The sequence below is a fragment of the Geotrypetes seraphini genome, chromosome 5 (genome assembly GCF_902459505.1).
Source record: "Geotrypetes seraphini chromosome 5, aGeoSer1.1, whole genome shotgun sequence".
Lineage (NCBI taxonomy): Eukaryota > Metazoa > Chordata > Amphibia > Gymnophiona > Dermophiidae > Geotrypetes > Geotrypetes seraphini.
The window spans coordinates 100,133,294-100,153,874 of NC_047088.1; the positions used below are offsets into that span (position 1 = coordinate 100,133,294).

General features: G+C 42.4%; 1 protein-coding gene across 3 annotated transcripts in view; it reads right to left on the minus strand.

Annotated features, from left to right (window-relative positions):
* The window catches only part of BCL7C (BAF chromatin remodeling complex subunit BCL7C), a 57,555-nt gene that overhangs the window by 26,809 nt on the left and 10,165 nt on the right, over positions 1-20,581 (minus strand). For all 3 annotated transcript variants that reach the window (XM_033945568.1, XM_033945567.1, XM_033945569.1), the window contains exon 4: positions 7,587-7,748. In XM_033945568.1, the coding sequence (XP_033801459.1) occupies positions 7,587-7,748 (162 nt within the window). The remainder of the gene's footprint in view (positions 1-7,586; positions 7,749-20,581) is intronic.

Genomic DNA, 20,581 nt, shown 5'->3' on the forward strand with positions numbered 1-20,581 from the left:
CAGTATGAAACTATAACACAGTCATCAATCAAGAACATGAGACCACTCTCCCTCCCTCCCTTCTGTGTCCTAAGTTTATGCTCCCCTCCCACCGGTGTGTACCTGTGTTCTGTCTGGCTCTAAGACATCCAAGTAGGCCTCTTCCTCCTTCCTTCCAGCCACACTTGTTTCTTCAGAAATCCACAAGCAGCAGAGTACAACTGGAAGTTCTGGTGAGCTGGCTGCGTAGCCTGCTACCAAAAGTTGTGTGGTCACGCAGCTTGGAGGGAACATAGTAACATAGTAAATGATGGCAGATAAAGACCTGAACAGTCCATCCAGTCTGTCCATAAGTTATACTCATTAAAAAATACATGATTAGATTAACTTGTCTCTTCTTTGATATTTCTGGGCCGTAGACTGTAAAGTCTGGTATTGTACCAGGTCACTCCAGTCTATCCAACCATCCCGTTGTTTGCAGGACTTCTACCATAAAGTCTGGCCAGTAACATCCTCCTGTTCCATATTAGTGGAGGTCACATTGATGCCCACCCTACACCGAATCACCATATATGGAACACAGACCATGGAAGTCTGTCCAATACCAGCCTTAGTTCTTTACTTTACATCCTTCAATTTCTAATTAGAGATCCTCTATTTTTATCCCACACTTTTTTGAATTTCATCACCGTTTTCCTTTCCACCACTTCCCTCAGGATGGTTAATCAGGCATCTACCACGCTCTCCAAGAAGAAGAATTTCCTAACATTGCTCCTAAGTCTTCCTCCCTGTAACCTCAAATTATGCCCTCTAGTTTTACCATTTTTTCTTCTCTGGAAAAGATTTGGTTTTATATTAATGCCTTTCAAGTATTTAAACATTTGTATCATATCTCCTCTGTTCCTCCTCTCCTCCAGAGTAGACATATTTAGATCTTCCAGTCTCTTCTCATACTTCTTTTGGTTCAAATCTCTTACTGTTTTCATCCCCTTCCTCTGGACCGCTTCAAGTCTTTTTATATCCTTCGCCAGATACGGCCTCCAAAACTGAACACAATACTCCAAATGCGGCCTCACCAACGACCTATACAGGGGCATCAACACCTCCCTTCTTCTGCTGGTTACTCCTCTTTCTATACATCCTAGCATCCTTCTGGCTGTAGCCACCATCTTATCACACTGTTTAGACGCCTTTAGATCCTCAGAAACAATCATCCCAAGGTCCCTCTCTCCATCTGTGCTTATCAGTCTCTCACCTCCCAGCACATACAGTTCCCTCGGATTTCTACTCCTCAAATGCATCACTCTGCACTTCTTCGCATTGGATTTTAGTTGCCAGACGCTAGACCATTCTTCTAACTTTTGCACATCCTTTTTCATGTTTTCCACTCCCCCCGGGGTGTCCACTCTGTTACAAATCTTGGTATCATCCGCAAAAAGGTTAACCTTACCTTCTAACCCTTCAGCAATGTCACTCACAAACATATTGAATAGAATCGGGCACTCCACTACTCACCTGACCCTCCTCTGAGCGAATCCCATTTACCACTACCCTCTGGCATCTGTCTGTCAACCAGTTTCTAATCCAGTTCACCACTTTAGCCCACAGAGTTTGTTTAAGAGCCTCCTATGAGGAACCGTGTAAAAGGCTCTGCTGAAATCTAAGTAACTTACATCTAGCACATGTCCTTGATCCAATTCTCTGGTCACCCAGTCAAAGAATTCAATCAGATTCGTTTGGCATGATTTACCTTTAGTAAACCCATGTTGCCTTGGATCTTGTAATTCATTAGATTCTAAGAATTTCACTGTCCTTTCCTTCAGCAACGTTTCCATTATTTTTCCAATAACTGAAGTGAGACTTACTGGCCTGTTGTTTCCCGCTTCATCTCTACAACCACTTTTGTGAAGAGGGGCCACATCCGCTCTTCTCCAGTCCCACGGAACCTCTCCCGTCTCTAAAGATTTATTGAACAAATCTTTAAGAGGATCCACCAGAACCTCTCGGAGTTCCCTCAATATCCTGGGATGGAACCTGTCCAGTCCCATAGCTTTGCCCACATTCAATTTTTCAAGTTGTTCATAAACACTTTCTTCCATGAACGATGCAGTATCCATTCGATTCTCAGGTGTAACTTTGCTGACCAATTGCAGTCCTTCTCCATATTTTTCTTCTGTGAACACCGAACAGAAGTATTTGTTTAGCACATTTCTTTTTCCTCATCACTCTCCATATAGCGGTTCATGCCTTCTTTCAGTCTCGTAATTCCATTTTTTGTCTTCCTCCTTTCACTAATATACCTGAAAAAAAATTTGTCTCCCTTTATTTATAGCCATTTGCTCTTCCACTTGCGCTTTTGCCTGACGTATCTCTCTCTTGACTTTTTCAGTTTCATCCAATATTCCTTTCTGTACTCCTCTTCTTCACTTTTTTTATATTTCACGAATGCCAATTCTTTTGCCTTTATTTTCTCCGCCACTACTTTGGAGAACCATATCGCTTTCCTTTTTCTCTTGTTTTTATTTATTTTCTTCACATAATGGTCAGTAGCTCTATTTATTGCACCTTTCAACTTGGACCACTGTTTTTCCACTTCCCTTATGTCTTCCCATCCAATCAACTCTTTCTTCAGGTACTCTCCCATGCTACTAAAGTACACACATTTGAAATCTAGGACTTTTCTGCAGCCATCCTCCTCTTTGGCTGTTATATCGAGCCAAACCGTATGATGATCACTACTTCCCAAGTGGGCTCCCACTCAGACATTAGAGCCACTTTCACCATTTGTGAGCACCAGATCCAGTATTGCTTTTTTCCATCACCATTTGTCTGAGTAGAGCTCCTTGAAAGGCATCCACGATCTCTCTACTTTCCGATTCCGCAAACGGAACTTTCCAGTCTGCATCTGGAAGGTTGAACTCACCCAGCAATAGCACCTCTCCTTTCTTTCCCAACTTTTGCATATCCATAATCAGATCTTTATCAATTTGCTGCAATTGAGTTGGAGGTCTGTAGACAACACCCAAGTGGATAGAAGTTCCATCTTCTCTTTTCAAAACAATTCATATCACTTCTTCCTTTCCCCGGGCCCCCTGCATTTCAGTTGCTTGGATATCTGTCTTTACATAGAGAGCTACTCCTCCACCTTTTCAACCATCTCTATCCTTCCTAAAAAGATTATAGCCTGGTATGTTGGTGTCCCATCCATGGGAACCATATCTCTGTGATAACAATGATATCCAAGTCTGCCTCTAACATCAGGACTTGCAGATCCTGATTTTTGTTGCTTAAACTGTGAGCGTTTGTGGTCATTGCTTTCTAGCAACTATTCCGCAGCACTTTAATATTTTGTATAGTTTTTAATTTCAGGTCATTTCCTGTTGCATCGCTAGGAAGTGAATTGCTAATGTTGTTTTCATGGTTATCTTTATCATCATCAAATCTTGTCTTTTAGTTTAAAAACCACCTTCTAGTTTAAATGCCTAGAAACATATTGCCTGAATTTTTCAGCTAGGATTCTTTTTCCTGCAATGGTAAGGTGCAGCCCATCATTACAATAAAGTCTCTTGTTTTTCCATTATTGCCCCATCCTCCTATGTACCTAAAGCCTTCTTGATGACACCAGGCTTTGAGCCATCTGTTGAAGTTCTCAGTGTTCTGTACTCGTTCCATACCCTTTCCATAAGTAGGCTGTATTTTATTCCTTTTCAATTTTTATCTAATTAACTTTCTGTCTCCTTCTCTCATCCCCTAGCTTTCACATTTCCCATCCTCCTATTCTCTTTTATCTACTTCCTATTATCACATTTCTACCCTCATATACTCATTATTCTGCTCTCACTCATCTCCTTGACAACTCTCCCACATGGATTCACTATTTGCTTCTACCCTTATAACCCAGCATTTTCTTCCTCTCTTTCTCTCTCTCTTCTACAGCTCTCCTTCCTACCCTTCCACACCCTCCTCCCAAGTCTGACATCTCTTCTCCCTACACCCTTGCGGCCCCATTTCCCTTCTGCCTTTCCCTGTCCATCTCTCCTCTCCTCTCCCTACTCTGCTCTCCCTAAGTCATCCATCTTCCTTCCCCCTTCTGCCACCTCCCTTGAATCTCTTTCCCTTTCTCCATTTTGCCCTCTCCTCCAACTCTTCCCATTTCCCTCTCCATGTATCTCTTTCCCTTTCTCTCCCTCTGCCATCTCTCCCTTTTATCCCTTCCGCCATCTCTCCATGACTTCCTCTGCCCTCCCCATGTCCATCTCTCCCTCTCTTGCTCCCTCTGTCCTCCTCCAAATCCCTCTCCCTGTCCCCCATCTACTTCCCCTCTGCCACCTCTCCCTGTCCTACCCACTCTGCCCTCCTGCAAGTTCATCTCTCCCTTACAAATCTGACATCTCTCCCTCCCTCCTTTCATTAGCCCATTCCTGAATCTCACATTACTCGCTCCTTCTCTTATTTGAGTCCAACGTCTCTTCCTTCTCCCACTCCCTCCCTGAAGTCCAATATTGTTCCCTCTCTGACTTCTACTCCTTTCCCAAATCTGACATGTCTCGGGAAGGGCCTTATTTCTAGGCAGCACTCCGGTGGAAGCAGCATCTTGTTACCGGCCAGCTTACCTGTTGGTTAGCTCACTCTGCTGCGTCCCGTGACGTCAACTATTCACAGTGTCTTCTCTCCACTGCGATCCATCCTCTCTAACAACTTCCTGTTTCTACTAGGGCAGGCCACAGTGGAATGAAGGTACCAGGGCTTGTGGCAGGGCAGTGCTGTGCTGTAAATCGTGGTCACCACCTGGCAACTTTTACAACAAATTTAAGAGATACCCACAGGGGGGGAGGAGCGGCAGATAAAAGGTGATGCCTGTCCAGGGGGGAGGGGGAATAAAAGTAGATGCAGGGGAAAGGACATGGCAGAGAGAGCCGACCAGCAGGTACACTGGCCGGCAGCAAGATGCTGCACCTATGAGAGTGCCATCTGAGGCTGCTACCTCAGTTAGCCTCATTATAGGGCTGGCCCTGGGTGTACCACGGGAGCCCCGCAAGTTTAAGTTTTTATGTAATACGTTTGTCAGCTATGTATTAATTAAGTCTATATATATTAAGATTATGCTTCCAGTACATTTGTAAGCCGCCTAGAACTCCACTAAGTGAGAATTTTGCAGTTTAATGCCCTTTGAATAAATGGGCCCCATGGATTCCGTAGCAGAGGAGAATTTGAAGCTCATCTCCAGAGCTTTTTGATCAGGGAGTGTGGCATGGACTTCCATCCCTGCAGGATCTGCGTTGGCCCCATTCCTACCGGCTAACTATTAAGGTATTATTGATTTGGGGGAAAGTGTATTCTGTTTTGTGATTGTGGGCTAATGGCCTATTGAGTAGAGGATGTGCCAATTGGGAGAGGGAGAGCAGGTGGGTAGGGGAAGGGGCAACTGAATATTGTTAATTATTTTTTATTGAGCTTTTGAATTTGGATTGGACACTGAAGGAACATCTGTGTCCCAGATGTTGTTGTTTGGTTTATTATCAAACTAAAAGAAAAAAAAAAAAGAAGTCCTAAAATACAAAAGAGAGCTGGATCAAAATGGTGCAAATCCAGTATCTGGTCTCTAAATCTTCTGGAAAATAACAATAATGTTTATGGTTATTTGTATACCGCATTAGCCTTTCGGTTCAAGGCGGTGTACAGGATAGTAAAAAAAAAAATCATGGAACAGTAATAAGTGCCCAATCAAAGGCATTTGTCTAGACAGCAGCATCTGCTACTGGGCCATCCCTGGAGTTTCAGTACCATTATCTGAAAAATGAAGCTGAAAATTACTGCCGACTGCTCTGGCACTATCTGGACAGTGCTAGGAAGGTCTGTGGGAGGAATGAGGGAAGTCCCTAGCATTATCTGGTTAGTAGTGATATTCAGTCTACTAACTGGATAACTGTCTGGATAAAGACAGGATAGTAAAGGGACTGTTCACATTTCATCTAGTTAGCTATCCGGATAGTGGGCCAAAATCATTGTTATCTGGAGGTGTCGTTTGGGAGGAGGACATTGTTGAATACAGATAGTCAGTGCCAGCCACTATCTGAATACCAGCACTGAATACATGGATTTTTGTACTCTCTGTTTGCTGGTCTCATAAGTTAGCAACTGGAATGTTCTTATATCTGATTATTTATTGTATGGGTTAGAGGTCTGGCAGTGCATTAGCATCTCATGGTAGCCCTTAGTTATCGAGTTAGCAAATCAAAGATGGACTAAATGCCAAAAGACAAATATCAAGTGAAACTGCTGAACAAACTGACCTCTCCAGCATTAAAACCGGTTATAAATATTTCGAAGGAACAATTACACAGTGAATGGTTATATGTGGTGGAATGTGTTTGTTTTATTCTTTGATATGAATGAGTTGCAGTGGAACACAGGGGGATACTGCAGTCTTTTTCACTGGTTTGTGGTCTTTAGTTATAAATAACATTTTGTGATATGTTGGGGTCTGCTGACATATTTAGTTGTCTGCTCACCATTTTGTGTTGTATTGAACTGTTTTTTTTCTTAACATAAATCTGTGAAAAAGAAAAATACATAGATGAATCTAAAAACAGTGAGTTTCCCAGTATAATATAAGAATGGAGAGAAGATGACTGTTCTTCCTGGTAAAGACACAAAGGGGACAAATTCTACAACTGGACGGCACCTTTTAGGCAGGCCAAAGATGTTTGATGAGAGCCTATTCTGTGACAGTACTTGGACGCTCAGATTCCATTACAGAATACTAGAGTTACCCAGTATATTATATGTATGCGTTCTAGTTACACCAGACCCATACCTGATGTAAGAGTGGCTGGGTATACACAGCAGGAAAATACATAACTTAGGCATATTCTGTAAGTTATGCACATAAGTAGGAGCCTCTCCTATGTCCCACTCATATATACATTGCATTTGCACTTTCATAGAAGGGTATACTTATGTGCAGAAGTGTTAATATTCTATACCTTCATGGGCTACAATGCTTATGGCATGCCATCCAAGAATAGTATTTAGGAGCCCTGCTGGCACTTTCATGGTAAGAGAATACGTATGTGTGTAAGTGCTAGTTTTTCTATACATTTATGTATACGAGGCAATAATTGTGGACACCTAAATTATAAAATTGCCCTTACAAAGCAGAATACCTCAAAGTAATCCCTTGGCAAACCAGACAATTATATAACCTGTAACTATAAACCTCTACTAAAGAAAACAAGACAAAACAAAAGAGAAGGAGCAAAGTATCTGTAATCTGTTAGGCTGCTTAAGAGCAAGCTACACGACTCTAACAGCAAGGGTAATCTATTTTTTTTTATGTTGACAATCAAAATAACTACCAACTCAACTACATTAATAAACATTATTTTTCCTCCTGACTGACTGAAGAGTGACTAACTCTCAAAAGCTTATACAATTCTCACAATCCAATAAGAAGGTATCTCTACAACTTATTTGTTGAACATTCTTTCTGTGTATCCAAGCAAAGCAAACACAATTCTTTAATAAACTCAAAGTCTGCAATCTGGATCAATAAAAGCTAGAATTTGTGCCTCTTACTCCCAAGGGCCCCAGAGTCCTACACTCACCCTCCTCTTGTCCCAGCAGAGGGGGCTGCTGCGAATCCTCTGCCCTCAGCTCCGCCAACGAGGCAGGGGTCTCTGTCCGACTGTGCTCAGGAGAAGGGCTGGGACTGGAGTCCCCCTTGTGTCCTGAGGCTTCTGACAGTGAACTCTGGTTGCTGTTCTCATCTTCCAAGGTCAGCAGTGAACAATCAAAAAGGAAATCAAGAATAACACCAAGCAGAAAATTAACAACAATGAATTCTGTTTCTTCTTATTGCAGTATTGCAAGGTAAACATTATATACAGACACTCCTTTCACAGCAAATCCTGTCACATCCAGGGTATACTAAACATCAGAGGGTTGCAGCACCTCTCCTCAGCTGCCCCCTTGGAAATTCACTACAAATTTCACATTCACTTTGATTTTGTTGAACAAGGTGTACTATGGTTTTATCTGTTTTGTTAACTAACATACCCTCCCCCCCCCCCCCCCCCCCCCCCCCCGACACACATACCTGGTCCATCAGTGGGATCAAAGTTTTGTTATTCTTAAAACAAACCCCAGAATGTATAATTGACTATGTTTAGTATTTGGCTCTTTTGTTATTTTCTGTTGTTTTTTCTTCTTCTTTGTCTGAGTTATTTGTTAGAGCGACATTATCCCCCCTCTTCTACGAAATTGCAATAGCAGTTTCTAGTGTGGGGAGCCACGCTGAATGTCCCGCGTTGCTCCTGACGCTCATAAGAGGGCACCCGCTAAAACTCAGGGGGGGGGGGAAGATTTCATGGGGACGCCAGAAAATACTTCTTCACCGAAACGGTAATTGATAAATGGAATGGTCTTCCACGCCAAGTAGTTGAGGCCAGTACAACGCTCGACTTCAAGGGACGATGGGACCGTCAGGTGGGGTCGCTCCAGAGGAATGCTTAAAAGACGGATTCTTGAAGAGGGAGGGTTCTTGAGTAGGCAGACTTGATGGGCCGTCGGCCCGTTTCTGCCATCATACTCTATGTTTCTATGTAAGAATTCAATGAGCTTCGGGAGCAGCGCAGGCCATGCAGCGCGTCTCTCTGTGCTAGAAACTGCTATCGCAGTTTCGTAGAAGAGGGGATATGAGTTTGTTCTGGCTTTAGTGTATTTCCTTCTCTTTGATGTATAATTTTGAGGTACAATGTGGATGTATAGATTTCTTGTAACATGTGTATACTAAGGTTGGTTGTTCACTTGATACACCCATGAAGTTTTTAATGTTTTTAATGTTAAATTTTACAAAACAAAATTCAACCATTTAGAAAATTCAACCGTTTAGAAAAGATATAAAAACTATCCTATTCAAGACATCCTTGAAGACAAACTAACACTGCAAGACTCATCCCTTCTCTGAAGCAACTCACTCTACTCTTCAATTCCTCTGGAAATGGCCAAATAGCTTCTTTTGTAATCCGCCTTGAACCGCAAGGTATTGGCGGAATAGAAATCACTAATATAACATAATGTCACACCACTTCTTATGGAATTACACTAGCTCCTGGTAGAACAATGGATTAAGTTCAAACTATGTTGCATAGCATATAAATTTCTATATGGAGATACTCCAGCTAGCTTCACAAGATTCATTGTAATGCTAGGCAAAATGGAAGATCATCACAGCTCAAACCAACTAACTCAATCTTTCCCAACCATGAAGGGTATAAAGTACAAAAGATGTGGAGAGTGTGTGGCGCAGTGATTAAAGCTGCAGCCTCAGCACCCTGAGGTTATGGGTTCAAGCGCACACTGCTCCTTGTGACCCACGGCAAGTCATTTAATTCCCCCATTGCCCCAGATACATTAGAAAGATTGTGAGCCCGCCAGGACAGACAGTGAAAAATGTTTGAATACCTGAATAAATTCATGTAAACTGTTTCGAGCTCCCCTGGGAGAATGGTATAGAAAACTGAATAAATAAATAAAATTTATTGTCTCTCACCTATCAGATAGGAAAAACCTGGAACTCTCTCCCACAGAGATCAGAGCCATAACCAATATGTTATGTTCTGCAAATATCTAAAAATATGGCTGTTTCAAAAATCCATAGGAAAAACTAACATAACCACAGTTACACAGGTTTAAACCTATTTGAAAACAGACTAAATTCCACTCAAGAAAAGGACACCATAAACTACAACAAAATACCATAGTTATATTAGTAAGAATGTAACTGAATTTCACCTCTGTCAGATATGTATTTAAGTTTTGTTGGTGGTTTCTTTTTTGTAAATCTTTATTAATTTTAAAATATAAATAGTGCAATACAATGAATTTAAACATAAACAAATCAAGAAATGCACTTTAAATATGCAAATAATTTGAAAAACACTCATTTTCTCCCCCTTCCCCCTTAACTAATAAAAGTAAATATACATTTATAATTTCCATACAATAAATAAAATAGAAATAACAAACAATAATACATTTCTCACCACCCTGGATGTGTAAGGAGGTCAGATAAAAAGAAAAGGTACATGACATCTACTGTGACTCAATATATGATGCTAATGGGCTCCACACCAAAGTTTTTATGTAATACGTTTGTCAGCTATGTATTAACATAGAAACATAGAAAAAGCGGCAGAAAAGGGCTATTGCCCACCAAGTCTGCCCATTCCAAGTATCCCCCCCCTGAGTTTACTCCCTTAAAGATCCCACGTGAGTATCCTATTTTTTCTTAAAATCTGTTACGCTACTGGCCTTTATCACCTGGGGTGGGAGTCTGTTCCAATGGTCCACCACTCTCTCGGTGAAGAAGTACTTCCTGGGATCGCCATGAAACTTCCCTCCCCTGATTTTCAGCGGATGCCCTCTGGTGGTTGAGGGTCCCATGAGCCAGAAGATATCATCTTCTGACTCGATGCGTCCCGTGATGTACTTATACGTTTCAATCATATCTCCCCGTTCTCTTCTTTCCTCAAGTGAGTACAGCCGCTATATATATTAAGATTATGCTTCTAGTACATTTGTAACCCGCCTAGAACTCCATTAAGAGAGGATTCTGCAGTTTAATGCACTTTGAATAAATGGGCCCCATGGATTCTGTAGCAGAGGAGAATTTGAAGCTCATCTCCAGAGCTTTTCGATCAGGGAGTGTGGCATGGGCAGAGAGCAGGTGTGGAGATGTAACCTATTTGGACTATATTTTATGTATGTTAACCTGTAACCTGTTCTGAGCTTGTTGGGGAGGACGGGACATAAAAAACAAAACAAAACATAAGTCCGAACATAACGTATTGTTTTTTATACCCCTGAAGCAGCCTAAGAGAGGGTGAAATGTGGGCCATGTCAGGTGATTGTTTTAATAAAGAGATTTTGTTTTGGAGCAGTTCATCTGGAATCTGTTTCTTTTGAAGCTAGACTGTGAGCCTTCGGGACAGTTAGGGAACTTCCAAGTACCTATCTTTACTTACTTATTATATTGTATCTTAATGTATCTTTACTGTAAACCGCTTAGAACCTCACGGTATAGCGGTATATAAGAAATTAAATTAAATTAAATTAAATTAAAATTGAATCATTGATTAATATGGGCCATTTGTGATAATGGCTCATAGTAATCAATAATAACAGCCTGTGTTATCACAGTTTAGAATATGGGCTCATAAAAGATAGAACAAGTCATTTACATTTGCATTTCAAAACTGTATCTAAATGTACAAAAAACTGAAATTTAGACACCTAAAATGTATACTTACCAAGGAAAATGCCATTTGGGCATTACAGTGGTAATCTGCAAATAGGCAAAAAAATGACATGGTGTGCCTGTCACTGTAGACCAGTGTATCGTAAACTGTGTGCTGTGGCAAATAAGTGTGCCTCCCGAGATTTCAGGTGTGCCGCGAGATGCCGGCGCTGGCTGACAAGAGGCACATCCTGTAAGCAGTGAGCTGACGCCAGCACCTCTCCTCTCTGCATCCCTTCCCTTCCAGCACCCCCTACTGACAGCTCAGGGCCACATCTAGAGGGCCTTTGTATATGCGCAGACGTTGACATGATGACGTCATACGTGCATGACATCATCGTGTCAATGTCTGCGCACTTCCAGACTTGAGGTCCATCGTGCCCAGCAGTCCGCTCACGCAGCGGCCCAACAGGTCCAGGACCTGTGCAGTAATCTTCTATCTATACCCCTCTATCCCCTTTTCCAGCAGGAAATTGTCCAATCCTTTCTTGAACCTTAGTACTGTACTCTGCCCTATTATGCCCTCTGGAAGCGCATTCCAGGTGTCCACCACACGTTGGGTAAAGAAGAACTTCCTAGCATTCGTTTTGAATCTGTCCCCTTTCAACTTTTCCAAATGCCTCTTGTTCTTTTATTTTTTGAAAGTTTGAAGAATCTGTCTCTCTCTACTCTCTCTATGCCCTTCATGATCTTATAAGTCTCTATCATATCCCCTCTAAGTCTCCTCTTCTCCAGGGAAAAGAGTCCCAGTTTTTCCAATCTCTCAGCGTATGTAAGGTTTTCCATACCTTTTATCAGATGTGTCGCTCTCCTCTGAACCCTCTCGAATATCGCCATGTCCTTCTTAAGGTACGGCAACCAATATTGGACGCAGTACTCCAGATGCGGACGCACCATCGCCCGATACAACGGCAAGATAACTTCTTTCATTCTGGTTGTAATACCCTTCTTGATTATGCCCCAAATAGGACTGCATAAAATTACATCCTATCATTATATCCCATAGCTGACTAAGTGCTGAATACTGCCCTTAACCGACTATGTGTTAGGTGGCTCCACAAACCCAGAATTAAATGCTGGTGCCTAGACATAGCCTGGCATCGAATTTCCAGATTTAGCACTGGCGGCAGTCAGCAAAATGCTGATTGCCACTGGCTGAATATCAGGTCCTAGTATTTTATATGGACAGTTGAGTGCCCAAATGTCCATAGAGAATAGACTGACACTCCATGTTATCAGGGTGCATAAATGAAGACACCCTGTTGTAGAATTGTCCCCTTAATGTTCCATGTTAGTGATTCTCAAGTATGCCCTGAGGGACTCCCAGCCAGCCAAATTTTCAGCAATGAATATGCATGAGATAGATTTGCATGCACAAAGATAGATTAGGTTCTTACTTTGATAATCTTCTTTCTTGTAAATGTGTCTAGTAGTCCTGACTAGCGCTGCCCGATTCAGGGAAAAATTTTTCAATTTGATTCAATTCAGCCTATTGAATCAGTTTTTTGATTTGATTCGATTTAATAATAATAATAACTTTATTTTGTATACCGCCATACCCAGAGAGTTCTAGACGGTTCACAACAATTAATAAGATTACAAACAAAGATAACATTGGAATTAACAATTTTTGGAATGTACATGTCATTGAAGTTGACAGGAATTAACAATTTTTGGATGTACAGGTCAATGCAGTTGACAGAATATACAATAGTGTACAATAGGAATATACAAGAGTGTACAATAGGAGGGTAACTTTTTTTTTTTTTTTTTTACAGGGAAAAAATACCGGCCAGTGAAGTTAATTGGTTTGGAGGGTACAGTAGGAGGGGAAGGTGGAGGTTCATGTGTATTGAAGGGAGTAGAAGAAGCGAGTGGGAGTGTTAGGGATTCTGTCCGTGGAATAAGTGAGTTTTGAGTTTTTTTCTGAAGTCCAGGTAAGTGGGGGCGTCAAGTATAATTTGGGCAAGCCATGAGTTTAGTTTGACCGCCTGGAAGGAGAAGGTTTTGTCAAGGAATCTTTTGAGATGACATAGTTTTAGGGAGGGGAAGGCGAACAGATGAATTCTGCGAGAGTTCTTATTGTTGTGATTTAATTTAAAGTGGGGGATGAGGTAGCTTGGGGATAGACCAAATACCGTTTTGTAGCTGAGGCATGCGAACTTGAAACAGTACTCTGTATTCAAATGGTAGCCAGTGCAGTTTATGGTAGAAAGGGGTGATATGTTCCCATTTGTTTAGGCCAAATATAAGGCGGACGGCAGTGTTCTGAATCAGTTTTAGTCTCCTGGTGGTTTTCTTCATGGAGCCTAGGTAAATGATGTTGCAATAATCGAGGATGCTGAGAATGGAGGATTGTACTAACAGTCGGAATGAGTTGTCATCAAAGTATTTTTTTATGGTGCGGAGTTTCCAGAGCACCGAGAAGCTTTTCCTGACGGTAAGATCAGTGTGCTTCTCAAGGGATAGATGTTTGTCTAGGGTGACTCCTAGTATTTTTAGGGTTTGTTCTAGGGGGAAGTCTGATCCATTCACTTGAATTGAGGTATCTTTGATTTTATCATTGGGGGAGGCCAGGAAGAATTTAGTTTTGTCAGCGTTTAGTTTTAGTCTATAGGATAGCATCCAGAGTTCTATCTGCCTGAGTAAGTGTGATATAGAGTTAAGCAGCTCTAGGGTGAAACTGGTTAGTGGGATGATTATTGTGATGTCGTCTGCGTAAATGAAGAATTTGAGCTTGAAGCTGTGCTGGAGGTTTCCCAGGGAGACGAGATAGATATTGAATAGGGTGGGGGATAGTGGTGAGCCCTGGGGAATTGTCCCAGCTGTGGGAGAAAGAGTCGTTCTTGATCACTCTGTAAGATCTTTTAGAAACCCGTGGAACCAGCTGAGAACCTGTCCGGAGATGACGATGTTTGCAAGGCAGTTTAGGAGAATGGTGTGGTCGACTAGGTCGAAAGCACTGCTTAGGTCAAGTTGCAAGATTAGGGCGCTGTAACCCTGGCTGAAGAGTGAGTGCAGGTAGTCGAGTAGAGAGGCTATGATGGTTTCGGTGCTATGGCCAGAGCGAAAGCCTGATTGGTTGCCGTGTAAGATGTCGAATTTGTCCAGGTATGTGGTGAGTTCAGCATTTACCGCCCCTTCAGTTATTTTGGTGACTAGCGGGATGCTGGCAATAGGTCTGTAATTAGATGGGATGTTGGGAGGTTCTTTTGAGTTTTTTATAATTGGAGTTATCAAGATGTGGCCTTGCTCTGCTGGGAAGTTTCCGGCAGATAGTAGAGCGTTGACCCATGTCAGCATGTTGGCTTTGAAGTGGATTGGGGCAGTTTTCATGACATTTGAGGGGCAAGTATCCAGTCAGCAGTAGGAGTTATTGTATTTGTTGTAGTATTTGTTAAAGGATTGCCAGTCTATGGATGTGAAATGGTTCCAACTTAGGTCGGTTCTGGACCCTAGATCACAGTTGGATGTGTTTGTGTCTTTGAGGACAGGAAAGTACCCATGGGATTGGCAGGGGGCATTATTGATTATCTTAATTTTTGTATTTTGGAATTGAAGAAGTCTGCTAGGGTGCTGGCTGTTAAAGTGGATTCCTCCCGGGTGTCAGTGAGTGTCTCAAAGTTGTAGAGGTCGTTGACCAGGTTGAAAAGGTTTCTACTGTTGTTTGTAACGTTTCCTATTTTTTGGGCATAGAAATTTTTTCGTTTTTCCTTGGTGAGGTTTTTGTAGATTTTTACTTTTGATCTCCACACAACCCTGTGCTCCTGAATACCAGATTTAGACCATAATCTTTCTGTCTTTCTTAGGTTTCTCTTTAGCAGTAGCAGCTCAGAATCAAACCATCCCTCTAGATTTGTGCTTCTAATTCTGCGGATTTTTAATGGGGCAATTTTGTTTAGAATGTTAGTGCTGTCTTTAGTCCATGAGGACATGAATTGATCTGTTTCTGCATTCTGAATAGTGATATTCTCATAGTGGGACCAGAATTCTATTGGGTTGATCTTACCTCTGAAAGTATGGGTTTTATTAGTTCGTGTTTTATTGTTTATGTTAGTTCTTTGCTGGCAGTCAATAGTGAAGTTACATAGTCTATGGTCAGACCATAGGGAATCTGACCAGTTATCTTCTTTCCAGTAGAGTTTAGTTAGTTGATTGGTTCTTTAGAGGAGAAAGTCACCAGGTCTAACTGATGACCTTTTTGATGGGTTTTGGTTGGGGGTGGTATGAAGTAGCCTAATTGAGAGATGAGTGACCAAAAATCTGATATTTCTGGTTGGTCTGTTTGCTCTAGGTGAATGTTGATATCTCCACATAGTAAGTTGTATGGGCTTGCTAGTGAGTTGGTTATTAAAAATTCCGCGAAGTCCTCCTTGGCTAGGTTCCATTTTTTTGGTGGGACATAAAACAGAGTAGTTGCTAGAGAGGCTGTTAGGGATTTTGAGGTTAGCGATATTGATAATATCTCTAAGTTGGGCGAAGATTTAGAGTTAAGAATAGCGCAATTTAAGTGGTCTCTGTAGATTATTGCTAATCCTCCTCCCCTTCCCCAGGTTCTGGCTAGAGTTAGAATCTTGAAGCCTGGGGGATGACAATCTTTGATAATGATGTCACTATCTGATAGTAGCCAAGTTTCTGCGAGTAGAAAAAAGTCCGGGTTAATTTCGTTCAGCCAATCGTTGATCAAGATAGATTTGTTCCTCATCGATCTTATGTTTAGGTAGAAGCCTCGTAGGTTCTGGTGGGTGGTGACTTCGTTTGGAAAGTAGTGGGAGTATGCTAGTTTTTTTAGTGACCGTTGTTTTATAGTGCGGGGCTTGGAAGGAGTGTGGGGGGACGGTGGAGTTGGGGTTGGAAGTGGACCTACCTCTGGGTGGTCGTATGGTTTATATGGTGGGAATGGTGGGAACTTGGGCTTGGCCTCGCGGTGTGAGGTGTAGTGAATTGGAATTGGTGATGGGTATAGTGGGTTGACTGTACAAATTCTGATGCAGATAAGATAGAGTAGGAGCAACAGTGCACATTGATGGGAGTTTGGTAGAGCCATGGCTCAGATCTCCGGAGGGGATTATCTTGATTATGAGGAAGAGGTCAGGGGGTGAGGTGGGTTATAGGGGGAAGGTGGGTGAAATTAGGGAGTGGGTGGGTGACAGGGAAAAAAACAGTACTTGTCTGGAAATACCTGGCTTGATAGATTTACTTTTCTTGCCCAATCAGGCATTTTTTTTAAAACGTCCTAGAAGGTTTATTTTGTAGTCTTTACATACTGCGCCAGCAAAGGGGCAAAGGGGGGGTGGGGTGGGTGGAAAATAAAAAATATTTTTCCTCTCTCTGTTAGGTCCTAGGCTCATGCTCGCTGTCTAACTCCAGCTCTGGCAGGATACACATTTCAAATCTGACATGTTGGTATTTCAGAGCTACCCATTAGAGCACTTACACCTCTCCTTTTTTGTCATTCTCCTTTCTTTCCTTTCACAGATTGTAGATCCTCTCTTTTTCCTATTGTTTATGTTATATGACATTTTTTATATTTTATTTTCAATATTAATTTGAATTGTAAGCCGCTTAGACAAATTATAAACTTGGAAACTTGGGTTGGTGACTCAGGACTGCTGCTGTTGCTGCTTCAGGAGCTTGAGGGGGATGATTTTTTCCCAACATTTTTTTTTTACCAGTTGGGTGAGAGTGCTGGTTACTTGAGTACTGGTTAATCGAGATTCTACTGTATTTATTAATTACCATACTCTAGTGCGTGGAGAATTTGTTATACATATTGTCTGCTTGTACCAAGGACTGTGACTTAACTTGCATAGCAGTAGTACCACTACAGGTCACAGCAAGGATTTTCAAAAGTTGTGACCACCACACCTTTACAGATAAGCTTATGGGGGAGTGCCAGGAGGGGGGTTGGCATTTGCTTAGGGCAGATGTAAGGGAGGGGTGATCACTACTTTGCTTGGAGGGGGAAACATGACTATGCTCAGGAAGGATGAAGCAATACTCCAGCACAGGGAAGACCATGAGGCACAACAAGAAGAGGCACAGAAGTGAGATTGGAATTGGAAGAAGGGCTGAAGGAAGACAATGAGCAGAGAAAGGATGCTCCTGCCAGACTCTGGAAAGAGAAAAAGAGGAATGCTCCTGGGGTTTGAGGCAAAGAGATAGGGAAATGCTCCTGAAGTCTTCTGGGAGGAGGAGAGAAACAGTGGGATGTTCTTCAGATTTGGGGAGCAGGGAGATGGGAATGTTCATGGGGGGAAAGAGACAGGTGACTGCTCCTGAAGTCTAGGGGAGGGGGAGAGGGAGAGAAACAGAAGGATGCTCTTCAGATCTGGAGGACAGGGAGAGTTGGGAATGCTTCTGGGTTTTGGGAAAGAGAGACAAGGGAATGCTTTTGAAGTCTAAAGACAAGAGGAAATAAACAGCAGTAAGCTCTTTAGGTCTGGGGACCTGGGTGAGAGACAAGGAAATGCTCCTGAAGTCTAGGTAGAGGGGAGAGAAACTGTGGGATGCTCTTCAGATCTGGGGAGCAGGAAGAGATGGGAATGTTCCTAAGGTTTTGGGGTGGAGAGTCCAAGAGAATAGTTCTGGAACTAAGAACAGCGCTAGAAATAAGGGGATGGGAGGGTATAGAGAAGGGAGGAGGCAGTTCTAGTAGTTGGAACCCAAGGTATCAAGCTTTAACAGTAACTCCAGTAGTTTCCGGCAGGCTTCTATGGTCTAGCACCCAGTAATATCAAATAATAAAGATGATTCAGTTTAAGCATAACTGTTGGGCAGACTGGATGGACCATTCAGGTCTTCATCTGCCGTCATTTACTATGTTACAAGACACAAGCAGCCATCACCAAATTCAGAAAAACACACTCCACTTAATCTCTGAAATAAGCCCATAGAGTTATAAGGATGCCAGAGAGACAAAATTCGGTGTTTCAAAGCAAGCGCATGCTCACCCTCCCTTATTTTAATCTCAGTTTTATACAAGACAATAAACTGAATATTTTTAACAAAATGAGTAAATGTATTAGAGTTAGGCGTCTCTTAGTGATTCAGGTGCCATTAGGCTCTTATATCATTGCCTAACTGTAGGCATAGAAAATCCTGGCATAAATTGGGGACGCCTAAATGTTAGGATGCTGAGCGCTGCCTAAGCAAGCTTAGGCAACGCTGAACATGATTCTATAATGGGTGCTTAAGATTTATAGAATCAGTGCTAATATCAGCACCTAACTTTAGGCAGACTTTATAGAATCAAGGCCTTAGCACACCTTAGTAAAAGGACCGCCAAGTCTTCCTAACATAGATTTTCTTACTTGGGCAATCAATTCCAAGATAAGATAAAGATGGATTTTAGTTGTATGATCTTCATACATCCCAAGAACTGAAATTCCTGCACTACTATTGTATGAAGACATACCACGTAACATCCACATCTGAAGTTCCATATTGGCAGGTTCCCACAACCAATGTATATATTTCTGAGGAAATAGGTAAAGCAACCCATACTAGCCGGTCTTTTAAATTACATGGCCTTTGAAAAGGAAACAATGGGAAATCACAGAGAAAACATCATTAAAGACTAATGTTTCAAAATCATGCCCTTAACATGACACGCCTCACTAGAGGGTGGAAGAACAAATGTAATCCTATTACAAAGTTCTTTAGCTTTTTCTTGGAACGGGAGATTCTTGTTACAACACAAAGCATTTTTAAAAGCTTTTATAACAGCAGATGAGGGATAACCTTTCTCCAGAAACCACTAACCCACAACTGTGATGGCTGTTTGAGCTCATCCATAGTACTACAGTGAAAACAAAAAAATACAGGAACTTTCTCACTGATGTTCTAGGATGTGAGGCACTGTGGGTCAATCTGGAAAGAGGGAATGGAAAATGAATTTACATTGGTGTGCTGTTCAGGCCTCCTTCACATACAGAACAAGCGGACAGAAATTTAATAGTAGACATTCAGAATATTTAATTTAATTAAATTTCTTTATCTTCTCAGCTACTACTTTTGAGTACCAAAACAGCCCTATTTTCCTCTTACTTTTATTTACTTTCCTTACAAAATGGTTTCTTGCCCTTCAGTTTTGCCCACTGTTTTCCTACTTCTTCCAGATGTTCCCATCCAGATAATTCCTTGATATTCCTACTATTTATTATTTTTATAGCGCTGAAAAGGCGTACGCAGTGCTGTACATTTTAACATACAATAGACAATCCCTGCTCAGAAGAGCTTACAATCTAATTTAAGCAGCACATTACAGGGTTAGCGTGATTATGGTAGAGGAAATGATACAGTGGGTATAGGTATCTGACTGCAGTGAGTGGGAGTTAAGAGTTGAAAGCAGTTTCAAAAAAGTGGGCCTTTAGCTTAGATTTGAACTAGAGAATGACACGGTGGCGGGTTACCCGCGGCTAGCCGCGGGTAACCCGCCAAAACGGGGAAGAAAAAATAGTGGCCTCTGCGGGACGAGGACAAGGCCATTCACCGCCCCGTGGAGCGGTGAATGGACTTGTCCCCGCAGTGAGGCAATCAAGGATCGCGCGGTCCCCGCCATCTCCCTCCCTCCTCCTTACCGCCGGTTGAATTTCTGCCGGTCCGCACGAAGAAAAAAAAAAAAAAAAAGCCTCCTTCCTTTTCCCCTGCTCTTACCGCCATGCTCACGCTGCAGCTACTAAAGCCGACAGGAAGTCTTTCCGACGTCAATTCTGACGTCGGAGAGGACGTACTGGGCCAGCCAATCGCTGCCTGGCTGGCCCAGAACGTCCTCTCCGACTTCAGAATTGAGTCGGAAAGACTTCCTGTCGGCTTTAGTAGCTGCACTGCAGCATGAGCATGGCGGTAAGAGCAGGGGAAAAGGAAGGAGGCTTTTTTTTTTTTTTTTTTTTAGCGGCAGGGAGGCAGCAGGCTGGCTTTGGCTAGGGAGGGAGAAAGGTAGGCAGGCAGGATTCGGGGGAGGGGGTGGGACAATGTGTAGAAGGCAGTGAGAGGGACATAGGAAGGAGGCACTAGAGGCATTAAAGACATAGGAAGGAGGCACTGGGGCACTAAAGACATGGGGAGGAGGCACTGGGGGCACTAAAGACATGGGAAGGAGGCACTGGGGGCACTAAAGACAGGAAGGGGCACTAAGGACATGGGAAGGAGGCACTGGGGCACTAAAGACATGGGAAGGAGGCACTGGGGGCACTAAAGACATGGGAAGGAGGCACTGGGGGCACTAAAGACAGGAAGGGGCACTAAGGACATGGGAAGGAGGTACTGGGGCACTAAAGACAGGAAGGGGCACTAAGGACA